The 27,926-nt window shown below is 40.9% G+C and overlaps 1 protein-coding gene and 1 long non-coding RNA gene across 7 annotated transcripts; one reads left to right on the forward strand and one right to left on the reverse strand.

Annotated features, from left to right (window-relative positions):
- Positions 1–1,579: 1,579 nt before the first annotated feature.
- On the reverse strand, positions 1,580–20,445 carry LOC107179300. 4 transcript variants are annotated; one of them, XR_006217831.1, is made up of 6 exons: positions 20,190–20,445; positions 11,009–11,059; positions 7,900–8,155; positions 7,372–7,456; positions 5,943–6,129; positions 1,580–2,724 (listed from the first exon to the last, which is right to left on the reverse strand). It is a non-coding gene; the product is annotated as an uncharacterized LOC107179300 (long non-coding RNA). The 4 variants fall into 4 exon arrangements; XR_006217832.1 differs by lacking the exon at positions 20,190–20,445 and adding an exon at positions 11,771–11,817; XR_006217833.1 differs by lacking the exon at positions 7,900–8,155.
- CALHM6 (calcium homeostasis modulator family member 6) lies at positions 11,341–24,539 on the forward strand. Of its 3 annotated transcripts, XR_006217830.1 has the most exons (4): positions 11,341–12,268; positions 12,900–13,296; positions 18,373–18,548; positions 24,354–24,539. XR_006217830.1 is itself a non-coding variant. In XM_042987049.1 (3 exons), the coding sequence occupies exons 1-3, from the start codon at positions 11,738–11,740 to the stop codon at positions 18,471–18,473; spliced, it is 1,029 nt and encodes a 342-aa protein (XP_042842983.1). In that variant the 5' UTR covers positions 11,341–11,737; the 3' UTR covers positions 18,474–18,597. The 3 variants fall into 3 exon arrangements, 2 of the variants coding, with proteins under 2 accessions (XP_042842983.1, XP_042842984.1); XM_042987049.1 differs by lacking the exon at positions 24,354–24,539 and having other exon boundaries at positions 18,373–18,597; XM_042987050.1 differs by lacking the exons at positions 18,373–18,548; positions 24,354–24,539 and having other exon boundaries at positions 12,900–13,399.
- The last annotated feature ends 3,387 nt before the right edge of the window (positions 24,540–27,926 follow it).

Below are 27,926 nucleotides of genomic sequence, written 5' to 3' on the forward strand. Positions count from 1 at the left end.
CAGACATGGGGCTTGAACTCACGATCTGCGAGATCATGACCTGAACTGAACTCAGATGTTTAACTGACTGAGCCACCCAGACAGCCCAACAACATAATGTTTTTAACATGCATCCTTGTTGGTTGTCGCTGTGTCAGCGTTTATTTATTTACACTGCTGTATAGCATTCTCCTGTTCGAATATTTTGCAATTTCTCCTGTGTGACGATGTTGGATACTTATTGACTTTTTTTAAACCGGTTTTTTTCCTAATACAAACAATACTGCTATGAGCTTTTGTACTTTGTACTTTTCACATGTGCACAACAGTTTCTCCAGCCTAAATCAGATTTCTTTCAGGAAGCTAACTCTGTCTGATAGGACCGTGTGGCATCAGCTAGAGTGGAGTGAGGGAATAAGGGCCTGGTCCACTTTCAGTGAGGGTGGAGAAGAGGTCCAACATGAGGGACGGTCCTGGGGCAGCACCGAGCTGCACAGGAAATGGAGTGGCACTTACAGGTGACCCTCAGTTTTCCAGCTTGAAAGACTGGTATCCTTAAGTGACATCAGAATTCTGGAGGAAAAGTAAGTTTTGGGGGAAAATGAGTTCTATTTTGGGTTTGAGATGATTGCTGGACATAAGCAAAAATGTCTGCTATAGGAAATCAGAAATACCCATAGAGAACTTAGGAAAGGGGAGGACTGGAGATGGGGATTTGGCAATGGTAACATACAGTTGGTTGTCAAAGCCATGGGAAAAGAGAGTAACAAGTAATTGACAGCACGTTCTGAGCATTTACCATGTGGCTGGCACTAGTCTGAGAACGTTACATGTATCTCAAGAAACAACAAGTGTTGGTGAGGATGTGGAGAAAAAGAAACCCTTGTGCACATTGGTGGGAATGCAAACTGGTACAGCCACTGTGGAAAGCAGTATGGAGTTTCCTCAAAAATTTAAAAATAGGACTACACTGTGATCCAGTAATCATACTACTAAGTATTTACCCAAAGAATATGAAAACCTAATTTGAAAGGATACATACACCCCTATGTTTATTGCAGCATTATTTACCATAACCAAATTATGGAAGTGGCCCGAGTGTCCACTGATAGATGAATGGATAAAGAAGAGGTGATATATTTATATACAATAGAATATATATTATTCAGCCATAAAAAAAAGAATGAAATCTTGCCATTTGCAATGACATGGATGGAGTTAAAGAGTATTATACTAAGAGAAATAAGTCAGTCAGAGAAAGACAAATACCCTATGATTTCACTCATGAAATTTAAGAAACAAAACAAATGAACAAAGGAAAAAGGGAGAGAGACAAACCGAGAAACAGACTTAGTTTTTAAAAAATGTTTATTTATTTTTGAGATAGAGAGAGACTGTGAGGGGGGTAGGAGGGGCAGAGAGAGAGGGAGACAGAGAATCCCAAGCAGGCTCTGTGCTGTCAGCGCAGAGCCCAATGTGGGACTTGAATTCACGAGTCATGAGATCATGACCTGAGCTAAAACCAAGAGTGAGACACTTAATCAACTGAGCCACCCAGGTACCCCAAGAAACAGACCCTTAACTATAGGGAACAAACAGATGGTTACCAGATGGGAGGTGGGTGGGGAGATGAGTAAAATAGGTGATGAGGATTAAGAGTACCCTTATCACGATAAGTATTGAGTAGTGTATAGAATTACTAAATTACTGTGTCATACAACTGAAACTAATAGAACACTGTATGTTAACTACACTGGAATTAAAATTAAAAACTTAGTAAAATTCAAAACAAGAATGTTACTTATATCAACCCATGTAATCTTCACAACAACCCAAGGAGGCACATAATACTATTATTTTCATTTCACAGATGAAAGAACTGAGGCACACAGAGGCCAATAACTTGCCCCAGGTCACACATCTAGCTAGTGGTGCACCAAAAGGAGATTATTCGGGAAGTGTATGTGGAAAGGATTGAATTCTAGTGACTACCAATATTAATGATTGGAGGAGGAGCCTGGGAAGGACACTTAGATGGACAGCCACCAAGTTAGGAGGAGAACCGGAAGAGTGTCATTAGTAGCCAAACTTTAATTAACTTAATAAGGTAAGTCAGGTGCCCGGCACTACCGGAGAAGGTCAGGTAGAGTGCCAAAGTGGAGTCACAGTCAAACTTGAGACTTAGTGTCCACAAAACCTATTCATGCTTGGCTCACTGCTCCCAAGAAAGGAAGTGAAACCTCTTTAAGGAATCGAATAATAAAATATAGACAAATTGTTATTTACCTTTGGTTGCTGTCTACAGCTAACGTAAAAAGAAAAATCTCTCCCTTAAGAAATACAGCTATGTGTGGTATGGGAAGGTGGTGGAGAAATGGGGCCGGTTGTGGGGAAGATGAGAGCTTTACACCAGACAAGTCTGCTGAGTAAACAGGCTGAGCTGGGCAGGAAGGAGGAAGTTGTGGGGGAGTCACTACTCTGTCAGCGCCTGTGGCTCCACCCTGACCCCCCACTGTGCTTGGTGACTCTGACGAAAGTGAGTGGGAGTGGGTGTCCAGATGGCCCTTCAGCTGTACCTGGAACCTGTCCTATGGCCCTGTTGTCTCCTTGGTGTTGCCCTGTTTCTCCCTGGATACGTTTACCTATTGTTTATCACAAGGTTGGCAATTCAACAGGCTCAGACAGACGTGATCTCTGTAGAACGGTTCAAGTTCCGAGATGAGCAAAGTACACATGGTGCTGACTCTGCAGTAAGAGAAGAGAAAAATCCAAGTCTGCTTCCCATTCATTCATTCATTCATTCATCCATTGATTCACTCCTTATACCCACAGATATTTATTGAACACCTATAATGTCCTGGGTACTGTGCTAAGACTTGTGTAACCAAAGAGGAGTTAGATCTCGCCATCACGAAACCTATAATCTAGTTGGGGAGATGGAAAAAATCGTAAGCAGCAAATAAAAGATGATAAAACTGTCATATGTAATAAGATTCAGGGGTGGATGGGGGAATTTAGAAAAACTGATCGTGTAACGCACGGTAGACCTCACGCATTCATGTTTGTGCAGTTCTGTTCACCTTTAAGGCACAGGAGAGGACCATACTCCCCCTTTCCCTTGCAGTTTGGGGGAGCCTTATGACCAGTTTGGACCAAATATTGGTATTTGACGTGGGGCACTTCCATGATAAAAATCATTGGTCATCGTCCTCGCTATCTGCCCCATTGTTCCCCTGTCTTCCCAAACCCAAACAGAAGAGGATGAAATAAGGGAGGCATTTTTCTTTTTTACTTCAGCTGTAGACAACAACCAAAAGGAAATAACTTTTTCTATGCCTTATTGTTAGATTGCTTGAAAAAGTTTCACTTCCCATCCTAAAATTTGTGATGTTAGTTTAGCAAGCCAGTGGTGAACAGCATAGAAGCTGATAATGGAGGCTAGTGAGGCCACAGTTCTTATTTGGTTGCTGATAAAATGAACTTCTGCATTAATTTGGAAAGATTATATATACATATAGCTAAAGAAAATGTGGCTCTAGGAGAAAAAATTAGAAAACAATGTTTCTAGTGTGTGTTGATGGCTGCTGGCTACATTTTGGCAAGACTTTATGACCTTAAGAAAGAACTGGTTGATTTGTAAGAAGAAATAACAACGAATAGAAATATTTCAGAAAAATGAGGACTTGCAAAACCGGAAAACCTGACAGGTTTTAGACACCAAACTCAAAGAGAGAATTTGGGAAAGCCTTGGAAGACCAAGTCCATTAAAATAAACTCATGGAAAGGCCAAATTAAGTGTGGCTTCTACACCTATTGGCAATACCTCTCAATAAGTTCAGAACTTTGGCGCAAAGATAAAATTAAGGTATTCAATTGGCAAAGAGCCACAGAAAGATCAAAATAAAGGTGTAGCTTTCCCACAGAAAACTATAGTCTCATGTTTACTCAGAGTACCTGTACTGGCAAGAGAAAAAGACAGGTATGTACAAATTAGTGGGGGCAGAGGGAAGAAGAGAGAGAATGGGGCAAGAAAGCAAAAGCATATAGTATATCTGAGAACTATGTTTTGAAAAGAACTGTAACAGTATTGGCAAGCATATTTTACTGAAATCAGAGACAAGAAGCTTACTAAATAATTTGGGGAGACATTTACAGTCAAAGGAATCATAAACCCAACTGGACTTGTGGTCTTCCAACATTGTACAAGTAGCACATGAACTAAGAACACTAGTCTGCTCCCAGAAGAGCATATACTCATTGAGTATGTGGCCAAGGACAGTAACATAAGAAGACTCTCCAGAGGGTAGAGTCAAGATTCAAGGAACATTTTTCAACAGCCTTGTTTCGGGTAGAGGCCTTTCTGGTATTTGCCCAGAAACATAAGAGGTCAATCCGTGCCTGCTTCTGGCTTCCATTTTTCCCTTTCAGAATGGAGTATTTCTCGTTTTGGCCCTGTTCCTCCACTCTACATTGTCTGTGGAGGGACAGATTAATCTATTACTGTGAGTTCATGGGTCTGTAGCCCAAGAGGGGCCACATGAAGACCTAATGTAGAGACTACCATGCACTACCCAAACTCTGGACTGTGAGCTCCATGTTTGGACTTCTGCTTTTTTGTTCTTTGTGTTTTTATTGTGGCGGGGGGGGGGTGGTTAGAAGGGGTGGAAAGAAGGTTAGTGAGTTCTGGAGTGGGAAGAGGAGTGAAACAAAAGAGTAGCCTATAGTAGAACTAATGATCATTCCTTTCCTTCTGGCAAATGGAAAGATTACATGTACTTGTCCCCGTACAGTAAAGTGAACCACAAGAATTCACTGAAGTATTTAATAGCTATTGGGAGATCCCCACCCCCCAGGAGCTAGGGATCTTTCTGGAGCCTCTTTTATAAGAGCACTAATCCTACTCTTAAAACCTCTCATGACTTAAACACCTCAGAATGGCCCTACTTACTAATACCATCACTTTTGGGGGTTAGGGTTTCAATGTATGAATTTGGGGGGACATATTCTGATCACATCACTGTCTATAATGAACAGGACGAAGGAACAGAAAATGTCTTGGAGACAGGATATTATGGTATTACCCAAATTTCCCAAGATGCAAATGCTGCCTAGTAGAAGAATGTAGACACAGAGAAGATGATCTATATGTTCATCATTGAAAAGCAATCCCTAAAGAGGAGAGAGTTGCTTCCTAAAGGAGCAGAGTATGCAGCTCCCAGAGCTGGAGCAAGGAGAGTGTGGGGTTCCTGGGAAGAAGCCAAGACTCCATCTAGAAGACAGTGGTGTCCCTCCAACCTGGTTTTCTAGTATCCCTGAAGATTATCTGTCAGTGTGTACAGATGAGAAGCCATTTCAATTCAGTAATGAATTCCCAGAGTGCTTTCTAATATCTGCCCCAACTTCCTTCTCCTTCCATGGAAAGAGAGTTGTGCTTTAATGGTATTTCTTTTCTTACTGTTCTTGCAACTTGATAATAGCCCCCCAGGAAAGAGATCCTGGGATAAATTGGAATTCTTTTTACTAGGAATCACTTCTCTTTCCTTAAATCTGTTGCTCAGTTAGGAGCAGTCCCCAGCCTCCATTAAACAATATCTTAACTCACCAAACACTATTCGTTTTCTGGATTCTCCCCCGTACATACGTGGTTTTTAAGGAAGCTAGAGCAAAACAGGTAGCTCCTGGAAACCCAGGAAAAACTTGTCTGGATCAACATTTAAAAGAAGCAATAGTGGTTTCTAAACTGCTGGAAGCTGAACTCCCTATTGCCCTTCAAAAGCTCCACAATCTAAACTCTCACCCACCTCCTTTCTTTACCACCTGGCTTTCCTCTCTGCCTTGTTTCTGTGACAGTAATGGATACATAGGAGACTCTACAGAGTAGAGGAAGCCCTCTCTGAAGGAGACAGATGGGTCTTTCCATCTTGTTTCCCTCAGAATTTGGACAAATGTCACCCAATCCCAACCTTTCCACTTGATCTTTTCCTCTTCGCCTCCTGCTGCTTTTTGCCACCTTCCAGTTCTCAAACACTCAGTTTCTTTATCTTCTATATTCTTCAAAAGCAGTCAGTTTCTCGCTATGATTTATTACTTTTGCCAAGGAGAGGTGAATGATTGGCATCCAGGCTCAGGGAGCAACCCTTGATAAAAGCCCTGTGTACAGAGAAGGAAGGACAAAGAAGAGCCTGTGAAAAAGCCTCTTTCCAGACTTGTTCCTCAGAGATTCTCCATTAGATCAAGACATTTCATGTTAGTGTTTTTTAATTGTAGAAGAAACATATGCATGTTTTAAAAAAGGCAAACAGTGAAGAAAGATATCCAACCAATCTCTCTCCCTGCATTCATTCCCAACCCTCTCCATTACTTCTCAGAGGTAAACATTTGACAGTATTTTTTTAATGTTTATTTATTTTTGAGAGAGAGAGAGAGATGTGGGGAGGGGCAGAGAGAGAGGGGGACAGAGGGTCTGAAGCGAGCTCTGTGCTGATCGCCCAGAGCCTCATGTGAGGCTCAAACCCACGAACCGTGAGATCATGACCTGAGCCCCAGTCAGATGCTTAACCAACTGAGGCATCAAGGCATCCCTTGACAGTATTTTTTTAATCTTGCAGAATAGCGTACACATCTGAAAGGGACATATATACATTTTCTTTTTCTTTCCTTTTTTTACACAAATGTATGACAGGCAGAATTTTGGTTTACCTTTCCCAATTAACATGTCAACTCTGCCTTTTCACCATACTAGCACATACAGATCTACCTCAATCATGTGCACTTACTTGGTATTCCATTTGCATACATGTGAGTGTTTTCAATATGTGGCATATTTCATGTGACTTATTTTTTATCTTATCTATCTTATTATTTTTAAGTAATCTCTATACCCAATGTGGGGCTTAAACTCATGACCCTCAGATCAAGAGTAGCATGCTCTACCAATTGAGCCAGCCAGGTGCCCCTCATGTGATATATTCTTTTAGGAAAGACCTTCCACAACACTTTTTAAGTTCTCCGTTAACGTAAATTTTTTTGAGACTTTGCGATAATGTTATTTATAATTTGAAGAAACCCAAGTTTCCTCCTATTAAATTACTTTTCTTCTTTATTCTTGTCCTTTAATCTTATTTGCGATTCACCATTATTATCTTTGGAAATCCAAACCTTTGATCATAGTTTGCAAACTGGTAAACCAAATCGGCATGGCAGGGGAACTGAGGCTTGGGATGAAGCAAAGTGTAAGTAAGTGGCCATTGACAATGAAACTCTAGCACACATTAAAATCACCTGTGAAATAATTTGAGTCAAAGGAAAAACATAATTTAATTTACCAAAATCCTTAATAGACATAGGTTCTAAGAACCACGGCGGGAAAACTAGAACTTTTAATAGACTTACGGTGTTAGATGGTGACGATGACGATGACAACAGTGGTCCCAACAAAGACTGGCCACATCTAGGTCCTCAGGGTTAAAATAATCATCTTTTGTAAAAAAAAAAAAAAAGTATTCTTAGTGTGTGAATCAGTGAATATTTAAAATTTTGTGAATATTTAAAATTTTGTAACAGGTTTAGAAAATTCATGCTAAGAAAAAGAGAATCTGTAAAAAGGTTACTTGAAACGTCATGGGATTGCCATTTAACAAACGACATCCTGTATCTGGGGAAGGGTATGATCTTTCCCTCCTTCTGCTTTAAACTTCCACTGGAAGAACTTTTATAAACATTCAAAAATCTTCAGATAATATCAGGTTAAGATTTTCAAATACATAACATAAATAATAAATCCATAAATTACAGCGCACAGAAAGGTAGTCTCTAAGATTGTCAGATTTTTCTAAATTTACTTGTTATTTTTGGCATCTAAAGTTTTGTCTTGTACATGGTAGATACTTAAAATATAGACAAATTTTGATTTGACTTTACTTTCGTGGGTGGGTCTTGGGGCCAGGATCAACACATTGCTAGAATCCAGCAGTCATATTGCAAGCAGGGTCACACCAGTAGTCTGAGTTCTCAGGAAGACTACAGAGAATAATGTTTGTGAACTAGCTCACTCGAAGACAACTAGAAGGGACTTTTCCATTCAGTGTGAAATTCTTTCAGGAGTTTCTTTTCCTGTCTCTTCCATGAAATTTTTTGTGGTTTCTGAAACCCATTCCTGACAGTGGCAATGAAAGTGCTGAGAAAGAAAGTATGACAGTTAAAACAAGACAAAACAAACCCCATAACCATTGGTTTTCCAACATGCTTACCATGAGAATCTCTCATGCATTTTTTTAAAAGCTAAAGTAAATTGGTGTTAAATTACAGATTTTCCAAAGTGTAAAGGTCTTTCAAATATTATTTAGTCTACTCTCAAGAGAAAATTCTTGAATCCTCTCCACACCATTAGGATGTTACTCTATTTCCACTAAACACTGAACTTCTCAGCAATACTTTCTCCAAACGGAACTGGGTATAAAGGGCTGAACCATCTTCAATAGACTCAGAACTAGAACCACCCGCTGCTCCAGAGATGGCAGGGATAGATATCAGGGTACTAGACTCATCTGCTGGTTCTGGGAGAAAATTCAGACTGGCAGGCAGAACCCAGACTCACAATTACGGTAACCTGTAATAAGTGCAGAGTTGGGGAGTACGGTGGTGGCAACCCCAGGAGGTAGTGTTTGGAGACACAAGCTGATAGGATAATCGGTCAGGAAGCAGCTCAGTCTGTAATGAGTTTCAGGGGCAGGGTTCTCAACCACATACTCTGGTCTATAAAGCCCGTAAACAACCATTCACCTGCACCTCTGCCCTCAAAATGTGCCAACTTCCTTTTCACCTTTAATGTCCCATCACTCTGGCTTTCTTTCCAACCACAGAATGCCAAGATCCCTTGAACCCCAGAGCCTTGGTCATTCAGATGGACCCTTAAATGTCCTCCCGTTACAAAGGCTTTTTCAGGAGACTCTCTACTACATGATTCCATTTTAATTATTTGCATACCCTTGAGACTTGCCTCCTCTATCTATCTCCTCACTAATATAAGCTCAATGAAAGGAAGGTATCTATTTGTGTTATTCCTTGTGGTACCCAATAATACCAGGCACTTTTATAAGTTCCTATCATATCATGGGGACTTATTACACATTTTAGATGAGCGACTGAATGAACAAATGAACAAATAAACTGTTAATAAACAAATTAGACGGATAGGGGACTAGCAAAATGAAAGTTTCCATAACTAAAAAGATATGAAACCAAATCCTTGACTAAATAACAGGAGCTAGGGAGACGAGGAAGGCTGTCACCAGATGCGAAAGTCTTGATAAATGCAAGGAATGAGCACGGGTGGCAGGAGTGAAGTGGGAGGAGGAAGTTGTGCTGAATAGCTTGACTCTCGGTGGAGAATAAAGTATTAGAAGATGACAGAAAAGCCTGGGTTTGGACATTGTAATGGGAGAATGCCAGCCAACCCTCCTCCTTGTTTTGAGAAATGTGGGAGAATAAACCTCACTCAAGAGGACAGAGGGGGCACATTTTAGTTTGGTTACAGTAAGGGAGATTTGGATAAAGCCATCTGCATAAAGGTGGATATAAAAGAATTTGTTCATGGTGATATATGGAAAGCGAGGAGGGGGAAGGCAACATCTTTAGGAGACATGTGGTGGGAGTGAAGAAGAGTCTAGCAGTAAAAGGGAAGAATCACCTGAAGGACAACGGGAGAGAAAAAAAATTTTTTTGAGATGTAGGAATAAAGAGATGATAGTCATAGAAGAAGTGATGTGCCTCAAATACGGACTTTAGCTGCAAGTTTACAGGGAGCCCAGCAGTGCCTGGTTTAATCTCAGAGAAATGGTCCCCAACTGTCCTGCATGACAGTTTAGACTGTGATCTGGGGGTAGCTTCTTAAGACTCACACAGAGAGAACAGCTCTTCATCAAAATGCTAGGGAATGGTGATTTGGGGCCAGGCACTGGTACTGGGAGGTTGCTAAGAAGGCACGCTGGACTAAGAAAAGAATAATACATTTCTTTTCTGTTCTCTAACAGTCCACATGGTTCCTTAGCCTACTTACTCTTCCCAGGTGAATAAGGCAAACCTGGTGGATGGGTGCTGACAGTAACCAGTTCACTATGACCTGTCCACCCAGACTCCATAACCAAATACCCTCCTTGTAGTGAGGTGGACCTCAAAGGGCACACCAATTCTCCTAAGGCAAGAGAAGATCATCGACTCACTGAATACAATCCTTGGTCTAAAACTGAGCATTAATACGCATTCTTAAATCATGTACAACACAGTTATTTGTTGTCTCTTCCCAGCGTTGCGATGTAAGAGGCAATCCCTCACATTAAACATTCATTCGGGGCGCCTGGGTGGCTCAGTAGGTTAAGCGTCCAACTTCAGCTCAGGTCATGATCTCACGGTTCGTGAGTTCGAGCCCCGCGATGGGCTCTGTGCTGACAGCTCAGAGCCTGGAGCCTGCTTCGGATTCTGTGTCTCCCTCTCTCCCTGACCCTCCCCCCACTCATGCTCTATCTCTCTCTCTCTCTCAAAAATAAATAAACATTAAAAAATTTAAAAAAAAAAATTCATTTAACGGGCACACCTTATATATAAAGGTGTTTTACATATGCTACTCAATTTACTTGTCTCAACAATCTTGAAAGGTGAGGACTATTCTGCTTTTACAAATGGGGATGCAGAGTCTCAGAGGGGCGCACTTATTAAATACACGCACAGACACGATGCACCCGACCCAAAGCCTATGTTCTTTCAAGCACCTCTCACCTCACTCTGGAGCCACACACCAAAATGGCTCAATTTCACCGAAATGGTGACAGTTTGAGTCAGAGCAATGCTGCTTTTTGAGAAAGGTGGAAGAAACATGTTAGTTGGATGTGGCAGCAGTTGGAATTTTGGGGGTTCAATCCGTGTTTTTTGAATAACCATGTCTCTGCTGCCTCACCACCCACTTCTGATCAACTTGGTGGTCACTGAGCAAAAATTGGACATTTGTCAAAGTACTGCCAATGCTAGCACATACCTGGGGGAATAATGGAGGCAGAAGTCAATACAATATATCCAGTCTAACGACCTGTGGGAGATGAGAGGAGAAGTCCCTGTGAATTATGCTGGTGATTCTGTCCAGAAGGAGAACAGGAGGGGAACAGAAGATCACGGAGGTACTCGAACTTGAGCTGGGCTTTGTGGTGATTTCGCTTATGAAAGAGAAACTAGAAAATTTGTCCTTGAGTAATGTTTCCTGTAAATGACCAGGTTTTTTCGTAATCATTTGATCTGAGTTGGAGTTGGCTTAGGAACTAAGTAGGGTGGCTGCAATAAGGGAAGGTGGAGTGTTTTCCTGTCTGCCCAAATAAAGTGTATTCTTTTCATTTGGGTAGCTGCATTGAATCAGGATGCCAAGGAAAGCCCCCTAGTTTCTTATAAGTTGGGGGGAAACAAAGGTAACAATGGAATGGGGTCTATCCTCAGTCAGGTTCCTGAACTGCGAGAGAGAAGTCACCAGGGGTCCTGCGGACGTCAAGGGTGTGTGTTGGCCACAGCTGTTCTGCCTGAAATAAGAAAGCGAAAGCTCACGGAGCCTGGAGAGGACCTTTCCCCCTGTCCGGAAGCTGCTGCTTCGCAGAGTGGGAAGCCCTAGACCTCAGTCCACCCAAACCACTGCAAGCGCAGGGCAGTGAAAAGTGCAGGGCGGTGAAGAGGCAGAAGCATCCGGGCCCGGCCAGGGCGCCCCGTCCACGGCACGAGGCCCATGGATAAGTTTCAGGCGGTGCTAAACTTGCACCTGCAGCATCCCCGCGCGCTGGGCTACGGCCTGGTGACGCTCCTGACGGCGGGCGGGGAGCGCCTGTTCTCCGTCGCGGTGTTCCAGTGCCCCTGCAGCGCCGCCTGGAACCTGCCGTACGGCCTGGTCTTCCTGCTGGTGCCCGCGCTGGCGCTCTTCCTGCTGGGCTACGTGCTGAGCGCGCGCACCTGGCGCCTGCTGACCGGCTGCTGCGCGCGCGGCGCCCGCCCCGGGGGCTGCGGGCCGCGGCTGCGGGCCGCCCTGGTGTGCGTGCAGCTCAGCGCCACCGCCGCCGTCGCGCCGCTCACCTGGGTGGCCGTGGCGCTGCTCGGGGGCGCCTTCTACGAGTGCGCGGCCAGCGGGAGCGCCCCACTGGCGCGGCTGCTGTGCCGGGGCCGCGACGCCGCCTGCGAGGCCCAGCTGCCGCTGGCGCCCTGCCACCAGGCCCGGGCGCCCGACGCGCAGGACCTCCTGAAGGAGCTCAAGGCCCAGTCTCAGGTCAGGCGCGGGCGCTGGACGCTGTTGGGAGGATGGGAGCGGGGCCGGCTGGGCCGGTGCCCTCGCCCCAGACACGGGACCCCGGGCGACAAGCTGGAACGGCGACAATTTCAGTAAAACGAACGAAAAGGAGGGAAGGCACCTGCTCTGTGCCGGATACCGCGCCTGGCCGTTCAGCTCCCGTCCTACCTTGCTTACTCTCTTTTTAGCCAGTACACCAAGTCCAGATCAAGTTGTTTGTCCGGCCGGAAGAAGGCAGAATTGTTACAATAAAATGGGCCTCCCTGGCTCTAAAGCCCCCGCCCCACACTGCTTCTGGGCATATAAAGCCCGGAGACTCTTGAAAACGAATGCTTGTTTCATTGGATTTGCCGAAATTCCACGTGTTGAATTCTAGCCGAGTGACGAGTAAGTAGGCTTTTCCCTGGGCCCTCGACGGGACTTGGAAAATGACCTGTGAAGTGGTTGAGGCGTTTTGGGAGGTTGTCTCTTCTTTCTCTTAAGAGACTAAGACCTAAAACGGTTGCTTGTTCATCAGCATAACTGTGAGTAGTTCAACCTTTATGTAAGGATTTAAAATTTTGTTATGAAAAAATGTCACTAAGTTGCTGTTTTGTTGTGTTTTCCTCAGGTGCTGGGCTGGATCCTAATCGCAGTTGTTATCATCTTCCTTTTGATTTTTACATCTATCGTCCGATGCCTATCTCCAGTTAGTTTTCTGCAGCTGAAATTTTGGAAAATCTATTTGGAACAGGAGCAGCAGATCCTTAAGAGTCAAGCCACAGAGCATGCGACAGAATTGGCCAAACAGAATGTTAAATGTTTCTTTGAGTGCTCACATCCGAAGGAGTACAATACCCCAAGCATTAGAGACTGGCAGCAAATTTCATCACTATATACTTTCAATCCAAAGGAGCAGTACTATAGCATGTTGCACAAGTATGTTCATAGAACAGAGAAGAGTGAGAGCATCAAATCTAAAGAAGGAGATACAGTGATTCCCATTCTTGGCTTTGTGGATACACCTGGTATGCACACTACTGCTGACTTATGACCTTATTAATGGATATGAGGAAAGTTCTTTTGAGTTATCGCTTCGTTTTTAAAAAATAAACTTTGGTATTTTTGTGACTTTTTTTCCCGATTTTTCAAATTGTGGAAACAATTTTAAATCAAATAAAAAATTGAGAACTTTACCTATTTATTATATTAGTTATGAAAAAGGAAGCAAAGTCAAATGACTCTGTCCAAGGGGCAAACTGGAACTAGATCAAAAGTTTTACACCCCTGGTTTAGGGTCCTTTTTACTGAATAAGAATGCTGTCAAATAAAAGACTTTAGTAGCAGAGACAGTAGCAGAAACAGCGGAAGAATGATTGAACTTTTGACCTTTCTGTTAGGTTATCTGATGTTAGTTTCAAATTCACTTTCTTGAAGATAATACATCGTTTCAAACTTTAAAATACCGCCTCTGACGGCTCTAATGTGGGTACTAAACAAACAAAAAATTATCATGAACAGGAAAGTCAATTTTTTAAAAATACAAAATATGGAAAACGATAATTGCAAGCCTAACTGTTGGTTTGAGTTTGTAGGGTCAGAGGGCAGATTTTAAAACTTTATTTTGGTAAATTTCAAATATGCACAAAAGTAGAAAGGATCATGTTCTGAGCCCCTGTATAGTCATTATACAGTTTTGACAGTGTAGGGAAGTCAGATGAAACCCATAGCATGCAAGTAAATATAGAAATACCAATTGTGGCCTGATTTAGAGTACAGGAGGGGGCTGGGAACTCTGTGAGAAACTGAAACCTGAGGAACGGAAGAGCATTTCAGTTTGCGGAACAGCATGGCAAAGGCTAAGGTGAGAAAGATCTGAGCGCAGCTGAAAGCCTTAGAGGTGACTGGAAAAAAGGAGCAAGAGACAGGTGGTGCGGGTCCTCGATTTCATGCGAAGGGTTTTGGTTTTCATCCCATGAGCATTTTAGGAAGACTGTTCTGATTTTCTTGTGGAAAAAGGAATGGCATGGGGGAAGAGACAGAGCCAACATGGAAACAGAAAGATTCGTCAGGAGGCCACTGCAGTGAAAATAGGTAGGAGTGAATTTGAAGTGGGTCGATGGTGATGAAGATAGCAAAAGTGGATAGAGTCAAGGTAAATTTTGAACATAGACATGACAGGATTTGTTAATGGAGAGAAGGGAAACATTTATTGAGAGCCACAGTATCTGTAGACAAAATTATTTATTTTTTAATGTTTATTTATTTTTTGAGAGACAGAGAGCGTGTGAGCGGGGGAGGGGCAGAGAGAAAGGGGGAGACACAGAATCCGAAGCAGGCTCCAGGCTCTGAGCCATCAGCACAGAGCCTGACGCGGGGCTCAAACCCACAAGCGGTAACATCATGACCTGAGCCGAAGTCGGACGCTTAACCGACTGAGCCACCCAGGCACCCCACAAAATTATTTTTTTTAAGTTTATTTCTTTTTGAGAGAGAGAGAGAGAAAGAAAGAGAGGTAGGGGGAAGGGGCAGAGAGAGAGAGGGAGAAAGAGGGGATCCCAAGCAGGCTCTGCACGATACAGGGCTCGAACTCATGAACTGTGAGATCATGACCTGAGCTGAAATCAAGAGTCGGGTGCTTGACAATATCAGGGGACATTAGCTTGTCATTCCTGCACATCTCCCAAATTTATGGCTGTTTTGTGCATTTAAAAAAAATAAAATATGAAAACTTTAAACTGTAAAAGAATTGAGCACTGGGCCTATTTAGCCCTTCTTCCTCTCTGAACAGATCTCTGTCTTGGGCTCTATTTGCCCTTTGTTGCACAGGATCGTTTAAAAGAACTTGTCAGCAGAACTGAATATCCTGTTAGTGAGTCTATATTATAAGAAGGTTAGTGGCAGAAACTACATGATCAGTTTTATTTTCTATTCCCTAATGAATAATTTTGAAAATCGTATCATCCTTACTTTATTTTTGCTTCCTTTATTTCATCTTCCCATTTCTTTTGTATATTCTTCTCTTTCAGTGTTTTTCCCCCCCTCTGGTCTAACATGGGCACTTACATCTTATAGTATATTGTCTCCATTTTGTTTACTTCCTCTTGAACAGTCTTTATTAATTGTTCAAGTATATATGCTTAAGAAAAAAATGATAACAATAGAGAACTATGTGAAGTAAAACGTACTCTTACCTCATTCCTTTGCAATATAGTTTTACCAGAGGAAGCCATAGGCTCTGTGTCTACACAAATATTATCGTATTATAAATGTGGTTCTGCAACTTTTTCACATTAAATATCATTGTTCCATGTCCCTATATAACACTTTCTCTCATAAAAAAGTCCGCCGATTAGAATTTTTAGAATTAGAAAATGAGTTATGCTTCCTTTTTTGTTAAAAAAAATACACCTACATATATATAAACACATGCATTCATAAAGTATATAAAGATAAGCAAAAGACTAATAATAAGGCAGAGGAGTTTTTCTTTAAGTCTTATGTGTTTTGGGGGCACCTGGGTGGCTCAGTCAGTTGAGCGTCTGATTCTTGATTTTGGCTTAAGTCATGATTCCAGGGTCATGGATTGAGCCCCCATTGGGCTCCATGCTGAGTGTGGAGCCTACTTGGGATCCTCTCTCTCTCTCTCTCTCTCTCTCTCTCTCTCTCTCTTTCTCTCTCTTTCTATGCCCCTCTCCCCCGCTCTCTCTCTCTCTCTCAAAACAAAAACAAAAAAACAAAAAAACCCACATAAAACCAAAAAACAAAAACAAAAACAAAAAAAACAACCCGCTCCAGAACAAACAAACAAAAACCTCATGTGTTTTTGATCTTTGGATGTTTTTTGTAATGAATAATAAATGTTAACTGTGTAGTTAGAAAAGATTAAAAAGAACCCTTACAATGGTGTAGGGCTTTGCAGTCAACAGGAAGCTTTATATCTTTCTGTTCAGTTCATTTTTACAACGTTGTAGGTACCCACAAAACACATCACTCACACGTACAAGTGAGGAATTGAAGGTTGGAGTTGTTACATTACTAGACCAAGGTCATACAGTCAATGGCAGGCAGAACTAAAGTTAGTGGACTGAGCCTGTCTGGATAGTATGGTTCAGAGTGGCCACCTGTTGTCCTTATTACTGGGCCAGTTTTGTCCCTTTTTAGCCCATGTGCCCTTGTGAGCAGAAAAGATGCAGATGTCCTTAGTGACCCCTACTATTTTTCATCTCATCCAGGAACTTGGCAACTCTTGATACCTGAGACCACTTTGAATAAACATAGGGAATCAGGACACAGAAGTTATTTCATGGTGGGAACATGGTCACCACTATTTGGTAGGACACACTACTCCTTGGAGTCCAGCCACAAACAGGCCACATCATGGGCTTACGAAGCATTTCTCCACTGGGTGTATACAGTTGATCCTTGAACAATTGGGGCTTCAAAGTGCTGACCCTCGTACAGTCGAAAATCCATGTATAACCCTTGACTCCCCTAAAACTTAAGTACGAATAGCCTAGTGTTGACTGGAAGCATTCATGATAACATAAACAGTTGATTAACACACATTTTATATGTTATATGTATTATTTACTGTATCTAAAGAAAATCATAAAGTGAGAAAATCATAAGGAAGAGAAAATACATTTACTGTATTATACTGTATTGAAAAAATCTGTGTACAAGTGGAGCTGTGCAGTTCATATTTGTGTTGTCCACGGGTCAACTGTATTTATTTGCTGGCTCACCAACTGATTCTTTATGATCACCCTGGCTTTATGCTGCCCTAAAGGCTTCAGCTTAGAAGAGATTCAGACACAGCATCTGCTAATAATATTTGCTGCAAAACAACCATATTGTTCTAAGAGATGACTCCACACTGCATTGAGTTAGGCAAGACGATACAGTTTACAGAGCCTCATAAGATTAGGCATGATCTCTTTGCTCCATCCAAAGCCATAGATCAAAATATCAATGCTCTACAAACTAAAGAAGCAAGTCCTGAGGGAGCATCTGCAAACAGAATTATATACAACTGTCTACATTTGTAGACAGATGTCTACACAGTGTCCCCACAAATGTCTCTGGCTGGAAAACATCTGGGAACCCTAAGTTTCACAACATCTTACCTACCAGGTGGCCTATTGTAAAGAATTCTTCCTAAAACAAAGATTGAGAAATACTCCCTGAGTCAGCCCCAGCCGCCACTGCCTATTTAGTCAGCAGCAAGCTTCCATTGGGTGCTTACCATGTGTCCAAAACTGGGTCTGCCCTGAAAGCTAAGCCTGTAGTTGATCTTATTTTGTCCCTTCCTCCTCATTGCCGCCTTACGAAATATCTCCTGTGAATTGCAATATAAGGGCTGTGGAAGTGATTATATTATATTCTTATCGAAAGAAAGAGACCTGTATCAAAAAAGGGGTATTGTCTATCAAGATCCTTTGCCACAAGGAATAAAACATGAAAAACTTCTGAATGAAAGAAATCTCTATAAAATTGGGCAATTTATTGTCATTTTAAAAATTGTGTGTTATCAAACATAGAGAAGAGTATATGAAACATTTGTGTACATTTAAAAAAATAATTACACAGTAAACATCTACGTAACCGCCACAGAGGGGAAAGAGAGAGGACATCTCCAGCAACACAGAAAACACCTGCCCGAGTGTCACTTCACAGGGTGAACTCTCTCTGCCTAAATGTGGGCGGCAGGCGGTCGGGGGCGCGGGGGAGATCATTCCCTTACTTTTTTTTTTTTTTAAGTTTATTTAGTTTTGAGAGAGAAAAGAGAACAAGCAGAGGAGGGGCAGAGAGAGAGGGGGACAGAGGACCTGAAGCAAGCTCTGTGCTGATGGTAGAGAGCCCGATGTGGGACTTGAATTCATGAACTGTGAGATCATTACCTGAACTGAAGTCAGATGCTTAACTAAGCCACCCTGGCGCCCTCATTACCTTATTTTTATTTATAGTTTTACCACCTATGTGCGCATTCCTAAATTATTAATGTTTATTTTTGTCTGTTTTGGAACTTTGTATGAATGAAATCACTTTCTAATTGGTTCTCTACGAATTGTTTTATCATCTTTTTTGCTTTTATTTGATAGATTCATCCATAGTATGCCTGGAACAACTTATTTGTCTTGATTGCTGGATAGTATTCTACTACCTGAATATACCACAATCTGGTTATCCATTTAACTGCTGATGGACATTTGGTTTGCTCCCAATTTCCCGCGCTTGTGAGCAATGCTGGAGTGACCGTTCCTGTATTTGAATTCTGGTAGGTATGTGCAAGTGTTGCTTCAAGGTGTGTTCCTAGAATAGATGAAAGCATGAGGTCATGTATATATTCCAGTTTGCTAGATAATATCAAATGTTTGCCATAAGCGTTATACCAATGTACGCTACTATGAGGGTTCCCACTGCTTCTCACCTCTGCCACACTTGGTATTTCCAATTATTTATTGTTTGTCACTCTAGTGAGTATGTAATGGTATTTCTCATTGTGTGTTTAATTGTCATCTCCCTAACCATTAAAGGTTTTCGGCATCTTTTCCTAGGTTTACTAGTCATTTGGATATCCTCTTTTATGAAATGCCTATTTAAGCCTTTTGCCCATTTTTTAATATTTGGGCAAATATTGATTGATTTGCCCAATATTGATTGATTGATTTGCCCAAATATTGATTGATTCGGGCAAATATTTCCTATTGATTTCTATGATTTCATTATTATTCACTCATTTAGACTAACAAATATTTATTTAGTGCCTGCTTTGCTTCCAGCATGTACTAGGTACTTGGGATACATCAATGAACCAACAGCAAAGACCCTGACTTTGTGAGGCTTACATTCTAAGGGGAGAGAGAGATAACAAACAGTAACGATAATAAATAAGCAAATAATTGAAGGTAAGGAAGAGAAGAATACCGTGAGGAAAAAAAGAAAAAGGAGAACACTCTAAGAGGCATTAGAAATGCTGGAATTTAGAGAGTTGTTGTCCTCACTGAGAAGTCACCTTTGGGCAGAGACTGGAAGGGGTGAGAAGTTAGCCAGTAGATCATAAAAAGCATTTGGGCCATAATAAGGGCTTTGGGTTTTACCCTAAATGAACTGAATAACCACCTCACACATTCCCTACAAAGCCTAAATCAACTGATTACTGAGCAAGACCATTGGATACACCGGGGTAATCAATGGAAGGCAAGAACATGCTGATTCCAAAAAGAGGAAGTGATACTCCCTTTTAGACTATAGATGGCCTGGGGGCGCCTGGGTGGCTCAGTTGGTTAAGCGTCTGACTTTGGCTCAGGTCAGGATCTCACAGTCCATGAGTTCGAGCCCCGCGTCGAGCCCCGCGTCCGGCTCTGGGCTGACAGCTCAAAGCCTGGAGCCTGCTTCAGATTCTGTGTCTCCCTCTCTCTCTGCCCCTCCCCTGCTCATGCTCTGTCTCTGTCTCAAAAATAAATAAAAACGTTAAAAAACATTTAAAAAAAAGACTATAGATGCCCTGGAATTAGAAAAATGATGCCCAAGACTTAATAGCATATGTTACTGTGGAATTAAAGTCAGGTGAAAAGTATATGTGTATGTGTGTGTGTGTGAGTATGTACATGAGTTCTTTTATGGTGCCTTTAGTACGTTTTTGATAGTTTTTTTTTCGTTTCTTTTTGCTAGGAGAATATTAATTTAAGAAAACTTGGTTTGATAAGATTATTAATAGGGATAAATGAGCTTATATACTCAAAAGAAATTGTATAATTACAAATTGCTTTTAAAACTCTGCAAATCACTTTAAAGTAATTCTCCTTGTCAAGTTTTGGGCCTCATTAACCAATCCCCTCATGGTCACCATCATCTTCTTAATATATTCATTTTCAGTCATTCAAGAAACATCCAAACATATATTGAGGATACCTACTGTGTGTGGGAGTCTTCATAATACCATGATTAACAGCTTAGTCACTGGAGACAAAGTACTGTAGACTGGGTGGCTTATGAGCAATAGAAACTTATTTCTCACAGTTCTGGAGGCTGGGAAGTCCAAGATTAAGATATCATCAAATTCCGTGTCGGGTGGGTGCCCATTTCCTGTTTCATAGATAGGGGTCTTCTCACATGGTAGAGGGCACAAGGGAGCTCTCTGGAGTCTCTTATATAAGGGCACTAATCCCATTAATGAGTTCTCTGCCCTTATGACCTAATCACCTCCAAATTCCATCACACTGAGTGGATTATGTTACTTGAGAGAACACAGAGCTTGGGGTACCACCATCGTGTAACAAATAGTAATCAAGCCTGCTCTTTGTCCAAGAGGGAAACTATTTCACCTCTCAATGTTGCTTGCTGCAAACACACTCTGAGAAATGGCCTGGGTAAAAAGCAATCATAGCCTTGCATTCTTGGCATACTAGTGAGACATGTAGGAACGTGCACATAATTTTCTGTCTTTCAAGCCCCCTTTCTTTTTTTTTTTTTTTTAGGTTTATTTATTTTGGGGGGCGGGGGAGAGAGTTCAGAGTAGGGGCAGAGAAAGGGAGAGAGAGAGAATCCCAAGCAGGCTCCGCACTGGCAGTCCAGAACCTGACATGGAGCTCAGACTCACAAACCATGAGATCATGACCTGAGCTGAAACCAAGAGTCAGAGGCTTAACCAACTGAGCCACCAGGCGCCCTCAAGCCCTCTTTCAAATCACGCTTTCTATTCAAAACATTCCCCGATGACATCCGTCCACATAACTTCTTTCCCTGAACTCTTAATGACTTCACCTCTGAAACTCACTGTAGCACGTGGTCACATACCTCTTTGTGTCATATGAACTGTGTTTTCTCTCCTCAGCATGATTTTATGCCTTATGAAGACTTAAAAAAAAAACCGATTGTCTTACAAATGTCACAATACAGCAACACAACTGATAAAAACAACTGAGAAAGACCAAATATTTTTAAAATTTATTGAGATAAAACATCTTATTTTTTAATGTATATATATATATATGTATATATATATATATATATATATATATAGAGAGAGAGAGAGAGAGAGAGAGAGAGAGAGAGAGAATGAGCAGGGGAGGAGCAAAGAGACATTGAGACATTGAGAGAGAGAGAGAGAGAGAGAATCCCAAGCAAGCTCCACGCTGTCAGGGCAGAGCCTGACGTGGGGTTGATCTCAGGAACCATGAGATCATAACCTGAGCTGAAATCAAGAGTTGGAAGCTTAACTGACTGAGCCACCCAGGCACTCTGGCACTGCATTTCTTAAAGGCTGATTATAGAGTAAGAAAAATAATTGTATAAATATATTTAATATTTTACTTACATATAGTAAAGAAACAAAACTTAATAGACAAAAGTTTGTTTGTTTGTTTATTTTTTTCCAAGGAGTACGCATCAACAATTTGGGTTTCTGATGTTCTACAGAACACAGTTTGGGAAACATTACCTTAGATAATGAGAGGCAGATGGAAAATCAACTGTTGTTTGGCTTACTTCATAGTATTCTTAAATCACATGGTCTATCCAAAAATAGCAGCTTGAATAAACTCAAGTCTGAGACATGGTCAAGCTGTAGGGCAACTTATTTCAGTGGCCAAACAAGTAGATGGATACATTCCGGATTCATTAAATGACGCTTTATTTCACAGAGACAAGATCGTCATCTGTCTAGGCATCTTTAAAGGTACTTAAAAACGCTTGGAGAGAGGGCAGTGCATAAAATCAAAACCAGATGTTTTTCCTCTCAAAAATCAAAATAATCTTAAATCCTTTCTCAGCTCCCAGCTCTGCTCAAGATTTCTTGATGAGATGATTGTTCCTATTCAGTTCATATGCAATCCAAGAAGACTAACTTTATTTATTTTTTATTTTTTTATGTTTGTTTACTTTTGAGAGAGAGTGAGAGAGATAGACAGAGTGTGAGTGGGAGAGGGGCAGACAGAGAGGGAGACACAGAATCAGAAGCAGGCTTTAGGCTCTGAGCTGTCAGCACAAAGTCCAATGTGGGGCTCAAATTCACAAACCTTGAGATCATGACCTGAGCTGAAGTCGGATGCTTAACCAACTGAGTCACCCAGGTGCCCCTAAGAAGACTAACATTAAATGAGTTCACATTCTTTAACTTTAAATCTGTTTGCCACTGTTAATACCAACAGAATTCCACAATTTTCCAGCCTCATGATCACATCTATCCCAGCTAGAAACTGCCTATCTCTCCCTGCAGGTACACAAGGAAACTCTTCTATCAAAGTTTTTTATTTTCCTAAAATCTAAACCTTTATTACAGGTCCTCTATGTTCTCACTCCAACTTGAGGTTGAACAATTTACACTTATTAAAATCAGTGCTTGGTAAAGATGATTGTTGGCAGTGAAAGACAACTGAAAGAGGTACTTCTGGTTAAAATTGTTGGTTTGAAAGTACGTGTTCCACCACAATAAAACAAAAGTATAGAGATCTTTTTTTACATCAGAAAGCAAATAGGGAACAGGAGAGAAGAAAGTAACACAATTTTTAGAAGTTAGAAAGCAGATGGTAAATGGCAATTTTCCTAATGGACCTGAAAAATCTAAATCCCAAGCCAGAACTTGAGAAAGATAAGAAATGAAATGATTTTGGGGTGCCTGGGTGGCTCAGTTGGTTAAGTGTCTGACTTCGGCTCAGGTCATGATCTCACAGTTCATGAGTTCAAGCCCCACATTGGGCTCTGTGTTAACAGCCCAGAGTCTGGAGCCTGCTTCAGATTCTGTCTCCCTTTCTCTCTGCCCCTCCCATGATTGCACTCTGTCTCTCTCTTGAAAATAAACATTTTTAAAAAATAAAAAAAAAAAAAGAAATGAAATGATTTTTACCATGGAATTTGTCAAAAAAAAAAAAAAAAAGCTCAGGAATTAGCAGCACCAGTCACCTCTGGTGGTGGGGGCAAAAAACAGCATTGGTTGAAAGCTTCTTTAAGAATTGGTCCCTCAGATCTCTGTCCCCATTCCAAGTGGCTGGACAACTGCTTCTCTGTAACCTAGAGAAAGATGGCAATTTCAATCTCTAGATACAGTCTTTTGAGCAGATTTTTTTCTATTAATTTCTATGTTTATTTATTTATTTAAGAAAATGTTTATTTACTTTTGGGAGAGAGAAAGTGTGAGCTGGGGAGAGCCAGAGAAAGAGGGAGACAGAGGATCTGAAGTAGGCTCTGTTGCCGGCCCAGAGCCTGATACAGGGCTCAAACCCACAAACCAGGAGAGTTGAAATCAAGATTCAGATGCTCAACCAACTGAGCTACCCAGATGCCCCTAGAAGAGATTTCTGAACTGGGGAACACTAGGCTAGTTGAAGGCAGAGTCAGTATATTGAGCAAATGGGAATTAAGCTAAAATGTACATACCGAATTTTTTTTCCCCCTAGCCTTCTTACCCAACCTGGTTTCCAGAATACTGGCATTCAGGCCTTTATTCTCTGGGCAGTAGGTCAGAGGATCTATATCTAGCAAATCTTACTGCCCAAGAAAAGATATTTCAATAAAACAACACATTTTAAGATTCACATTTAAGTGCCCCCCCCCAGTTATTATCCTATGTTGTAGTCCATAACCTCCAAACTCTACCAAAGTTCATATTTTATCCAATTTGAGAGGCTAACCAAGGATCTGCAGAGATTTGAAAAAAGTATGAAAGACAGAAGTCAAAACAAAGAAAAAGGCTACTTAGAAGAAGCAGAAATTATATTTTTTAGAAAACTTAAAAAAAACCTTACCATAATGATTTTAGAGATATAAGAGGAGACATTACATATATGAAATGAGAATAGAATGGTATTAAGAAAACAACTGGAGAACAAAAGAGTTCTTGGAGATTAACATGACAGCAGAAATTAAAAATTCAGTAGAAGGATTGGAAGATAGACTTGGAGGAAATCTCACAGGAAGTATGGATGGAGATAAAGAGATGGACAAGAGAGAAAAGTAAGAAAAAAATTAGAAAACTAGTCTAAGATATCTGTCATCCTACTAATAAGATTCTAGGAGAAACAGGAGAAAGAGGTAGGATAGAATAAGATATCACCAAAGAAATAATTCGATATGTTTTCCCCAGATGAAAGGACACGGATTTCCAGATTGAAGAGTTCCATCGAGTGATCAGTACAGTGGAAGGATACAGACCCACAATGAAGCGCATCATGGTGCAATTTTGGAACACTGGGTTCAGGTGTCCTTGTGAGATTGTGCTCTGTGCTGACCACACGGAGCCTGCGTGGGATTCTCTCTCTCCCTCTCTCTCTGTCCCTCCCCCTGCCTCAAAATAAATAAATAGGCAAAAAAAAAAAAAAATATGATGGCAATTCAGCCCTCCATAACAAGATTAGCCCCGGGTGGGTTAGTCAAGGGTTAGACAGGAAGAAAGTCAAATTTTTGACAAAATTATGAGTTTTTAATATTTCGCTAAAAAAAAAAATCACTGCAACCTCTTTCAAATAATGTGTGGTGGCTTTACAATGGATCCCCAGATTCTGTGACATGCCTACCATCAAGAGGTAGAGATGAATTCTCTCCTTTGGTTGTATGCTGGACTTACTGACTCACTTCTGAAGAATAGAAAAAAAGTGGAAAGGATGATATGTGCCTTCAGAGAATGGACCGTAAAAGGTGTTGCAGCCTCCTTTCTCTCACTCTCTCCTGGACTGCCCTTTTGATGGAATTCACTGCCAGGCTGTGAGGATGATGAAGCAGCCCCTGGAGAGGCCCCTGTGGGGAGAAACTAAAACCTCCTGCCCACAGCCACGGGTGTGGACTGTCTTAGAGTAAAATCCTCAAGTCTTCATACGGCTGCAGACTTCAGTGATGTCCCGATTGCAGCCTTGAGGGAAACCCTGAACCAGAACCACCCAGCCGAGCTGTTCCTGAATTCATGGCCCACAGAGACTGTGAGATAATAAATTGTCACAAGTCGCTGAGTTTTGAGGATATTGGTTATACAGCAAAAAGTAACTAATACATAGCCTACTGAAATTTGGTAACTCGACTACTCTAAGGTCCACCCTCCCTAACGTTCCTAAGTGACATTACATCTCATTTTCTCCACCTGAGCATCATAGGCTCCTCTTCTGCTGCTGGCCATGAGGCAATTTTTCAAGAGCGTTTTAGAATGTACTCATGAGTAAAAAGAGCTATAACTTTGATGGGTTAAGGAAATGGAATTTGAATATGCCCAGCCACTGACTAGGGAGAACCTCTCCTTCCTTCCTGTGTGCAGTTCTCAGCAATATTAAAATCTCAGTTTAAATTTTGAGTCAGTTTTTTTCCCTCACTGCAACAGCTAAATAGGGAGACAACATCAGAAGGCTTGAGACTTCTTTAAGAAGATACATTGATAGAAAAGTTAATGTACTGAATAATATTGAGAGAAGATATATTCAAATGGGAGAAGAGTTTGAAGATTAGTGATAAGAATAGAGAAAGCTCAGAAAATGTGAAAATGATTCTATTGTTAACTCCAGGGAAATCTAGTCTTGGTATGCTACATGGTCCAGTGGTCTATAGTGTTTACACAGTCATGGTAGTGGAACCTCAGAATACTGGTCTAAGTCCAATTCCACATAATAAGAGGGAAGAGGGTCAGGAAGTTTGTATATGTGTGTGGTTAGGATGAAGGCTGGGTGTGAGAAAGCCTTGTATTTCTATGTGGAAATTTAAAAAAATGGTGCCTCAAACTGAAAAATCAAGAAAGTGCTTATATAAGCATATTATGGACAAAAATGAAGTAGATTCCAGAAGAACCGGTTGACAAGAGTAGAAAGGAGGTGCTGATATGAAGCAGGAAATGGTGGAAAGCAGCACTGGTGAAGGTCAAGGGGTGGTAGGAAATGATTTATATTCTTATCTGGCTCTTTAAATTGTTTGTGTGAATACATTTTTAAAAAGTAAAACTTAACAAGAAAAGAGAAACAGGAGAATTACTAAAATAATCATTAAAATGTATGGTGAGAATCTGCAAATGTTACCAATGTTACTATTGGTGCTTTACATCTTTTGGAGTGCCAAATTCTCTTTCAGGTGTCCTCCAAATAAGGTTCTCACATCTACAGAGAGGAATATCTACTTATTAACTTCTGCTTAAGATTTTTCCGTGTTTTCTGAAGTGATTAAAAATAATCACTTAAATAATCATTAAAAATATGACTGGACTCTTAGTGATTTGCTCTTTGCGAAGAATTTTTTTGTGTTCTGAGATGAAACAAGATCTTTTGTTACCTATTTAATCAGTTCTTGTGACTATTTTGTTTTCTCTGTTGATGTACAGTATGAAAAGCAATATTCTAATTATTGAATAGGTTTTGTTCATTTTAGCCTTGCCTTCTCTTTGCAATGTCACCCAAAAGTTTTAGAAGCAGGAGCCAGTTTGATTTAATAAATATTTATCAAGCATCCATTATACTATCATAGTCTAGTGAGGGGGGCAACCCCATAATCAAATAACTATAATGCAATGAAATTTGTGTGAAGATTATTAATGTTTATACATGTCCGAGAAATAGTAGAGTGATAATTTTTCTGGGAGCTGCATTGGATATTTATGGAATGAAGCAAGATATAAACTGACTAAAGAGTTGTGAGAGATGATAAAGGAAGGTTTTAGAGAACATGAGCCCTGAAGAGGTTTTTGGAAGATGAATTGTTTGTCAGGTGTACAAGCAGGGAAGAGCATTCCAGGAACAAGGAAGACCATGTGAAAAGGCACAGAGGCATGAACAGCATTGTGTATTTAGGAACCGAATTACTTTAGCATTGCCCTGAATGCAGGCTGGACAGCAAAGCAGAGGGCCACTCACCGAGGGCTTCATTTGTCATCATAGGGAACTTACACTTAGCCCTGTAGACAATGGAGAGGTAGTAAGAAAATTGGTGATACCACTGGATATAGATGGATCATTCTGGTGAAGGATTTTTAAAGTAGATATTATGAAAATTATATAAACACAGAGAAATGTGTTTCTCTGTGTAATGAACCACTATAAACATAGATTTCAGAATTGTAAACATTTTAAAAAAGTGCTTATTATGGGAAATTTCAAGAATAAACATAAGTAGAGAAAATAACATAAGGAAGCCTCTTGTACCTCTAAGTCAGTTTCAACGATTATCAACTCATTACCAATCTTATCTACTCTCCAACACACTTCCCTCCATTCCCAGATTATGTTGAGACACATCCCAAATGTCATACAATTCCTTCTGTAAAGTATATATTTTAGAAAAGAATACGTAAAACATCCACAGAAGGTACACCACCAAGAGTGAACCATTATGTGAACTACAGACTCCGTGTGATTATGATGTGTCAGTATATCTTTGTGAGTTGTAACATATACCGCTCTGGTGGAGAATGTTGGTAATGGGGAAAGCTGTGCATGTGTAGGGGCAAGGGATAAAGGGAAAAGTTCTGTACCTTCTCCCCCAATTTTGCTGTGAACCTAAAACTGCTCTATAAAACCAAAGTCTCAATTAAAACAAAAACGACTCCAAAAAGCAAAGTCCTCAATATCATTATCACACTTAAAAAACAACAATAATTTCTTAATATCATCAAGTATCCAGTCAGTATTTAAGTTCCTACTTGCCTCATAAAAGTATTACTTGTTTGAATTGGGATTCAAATAAGGTCCATATA

This window comes from Panthera tigris, chromosome B2 (genome assembly GCF_018350195.1).
Source record: "Panthera tigris isolate Pti1 chromosome B2, P.tigris_Pti1_mat1.1, whole genome shotgun sequence".
NCBI classification, from domain to species: domain Eukaryota; kingdom Metazoa; phylum Chordata; class Mammalia; order Carnivora; family Felidae; genus Panthera; species Panthera tigris.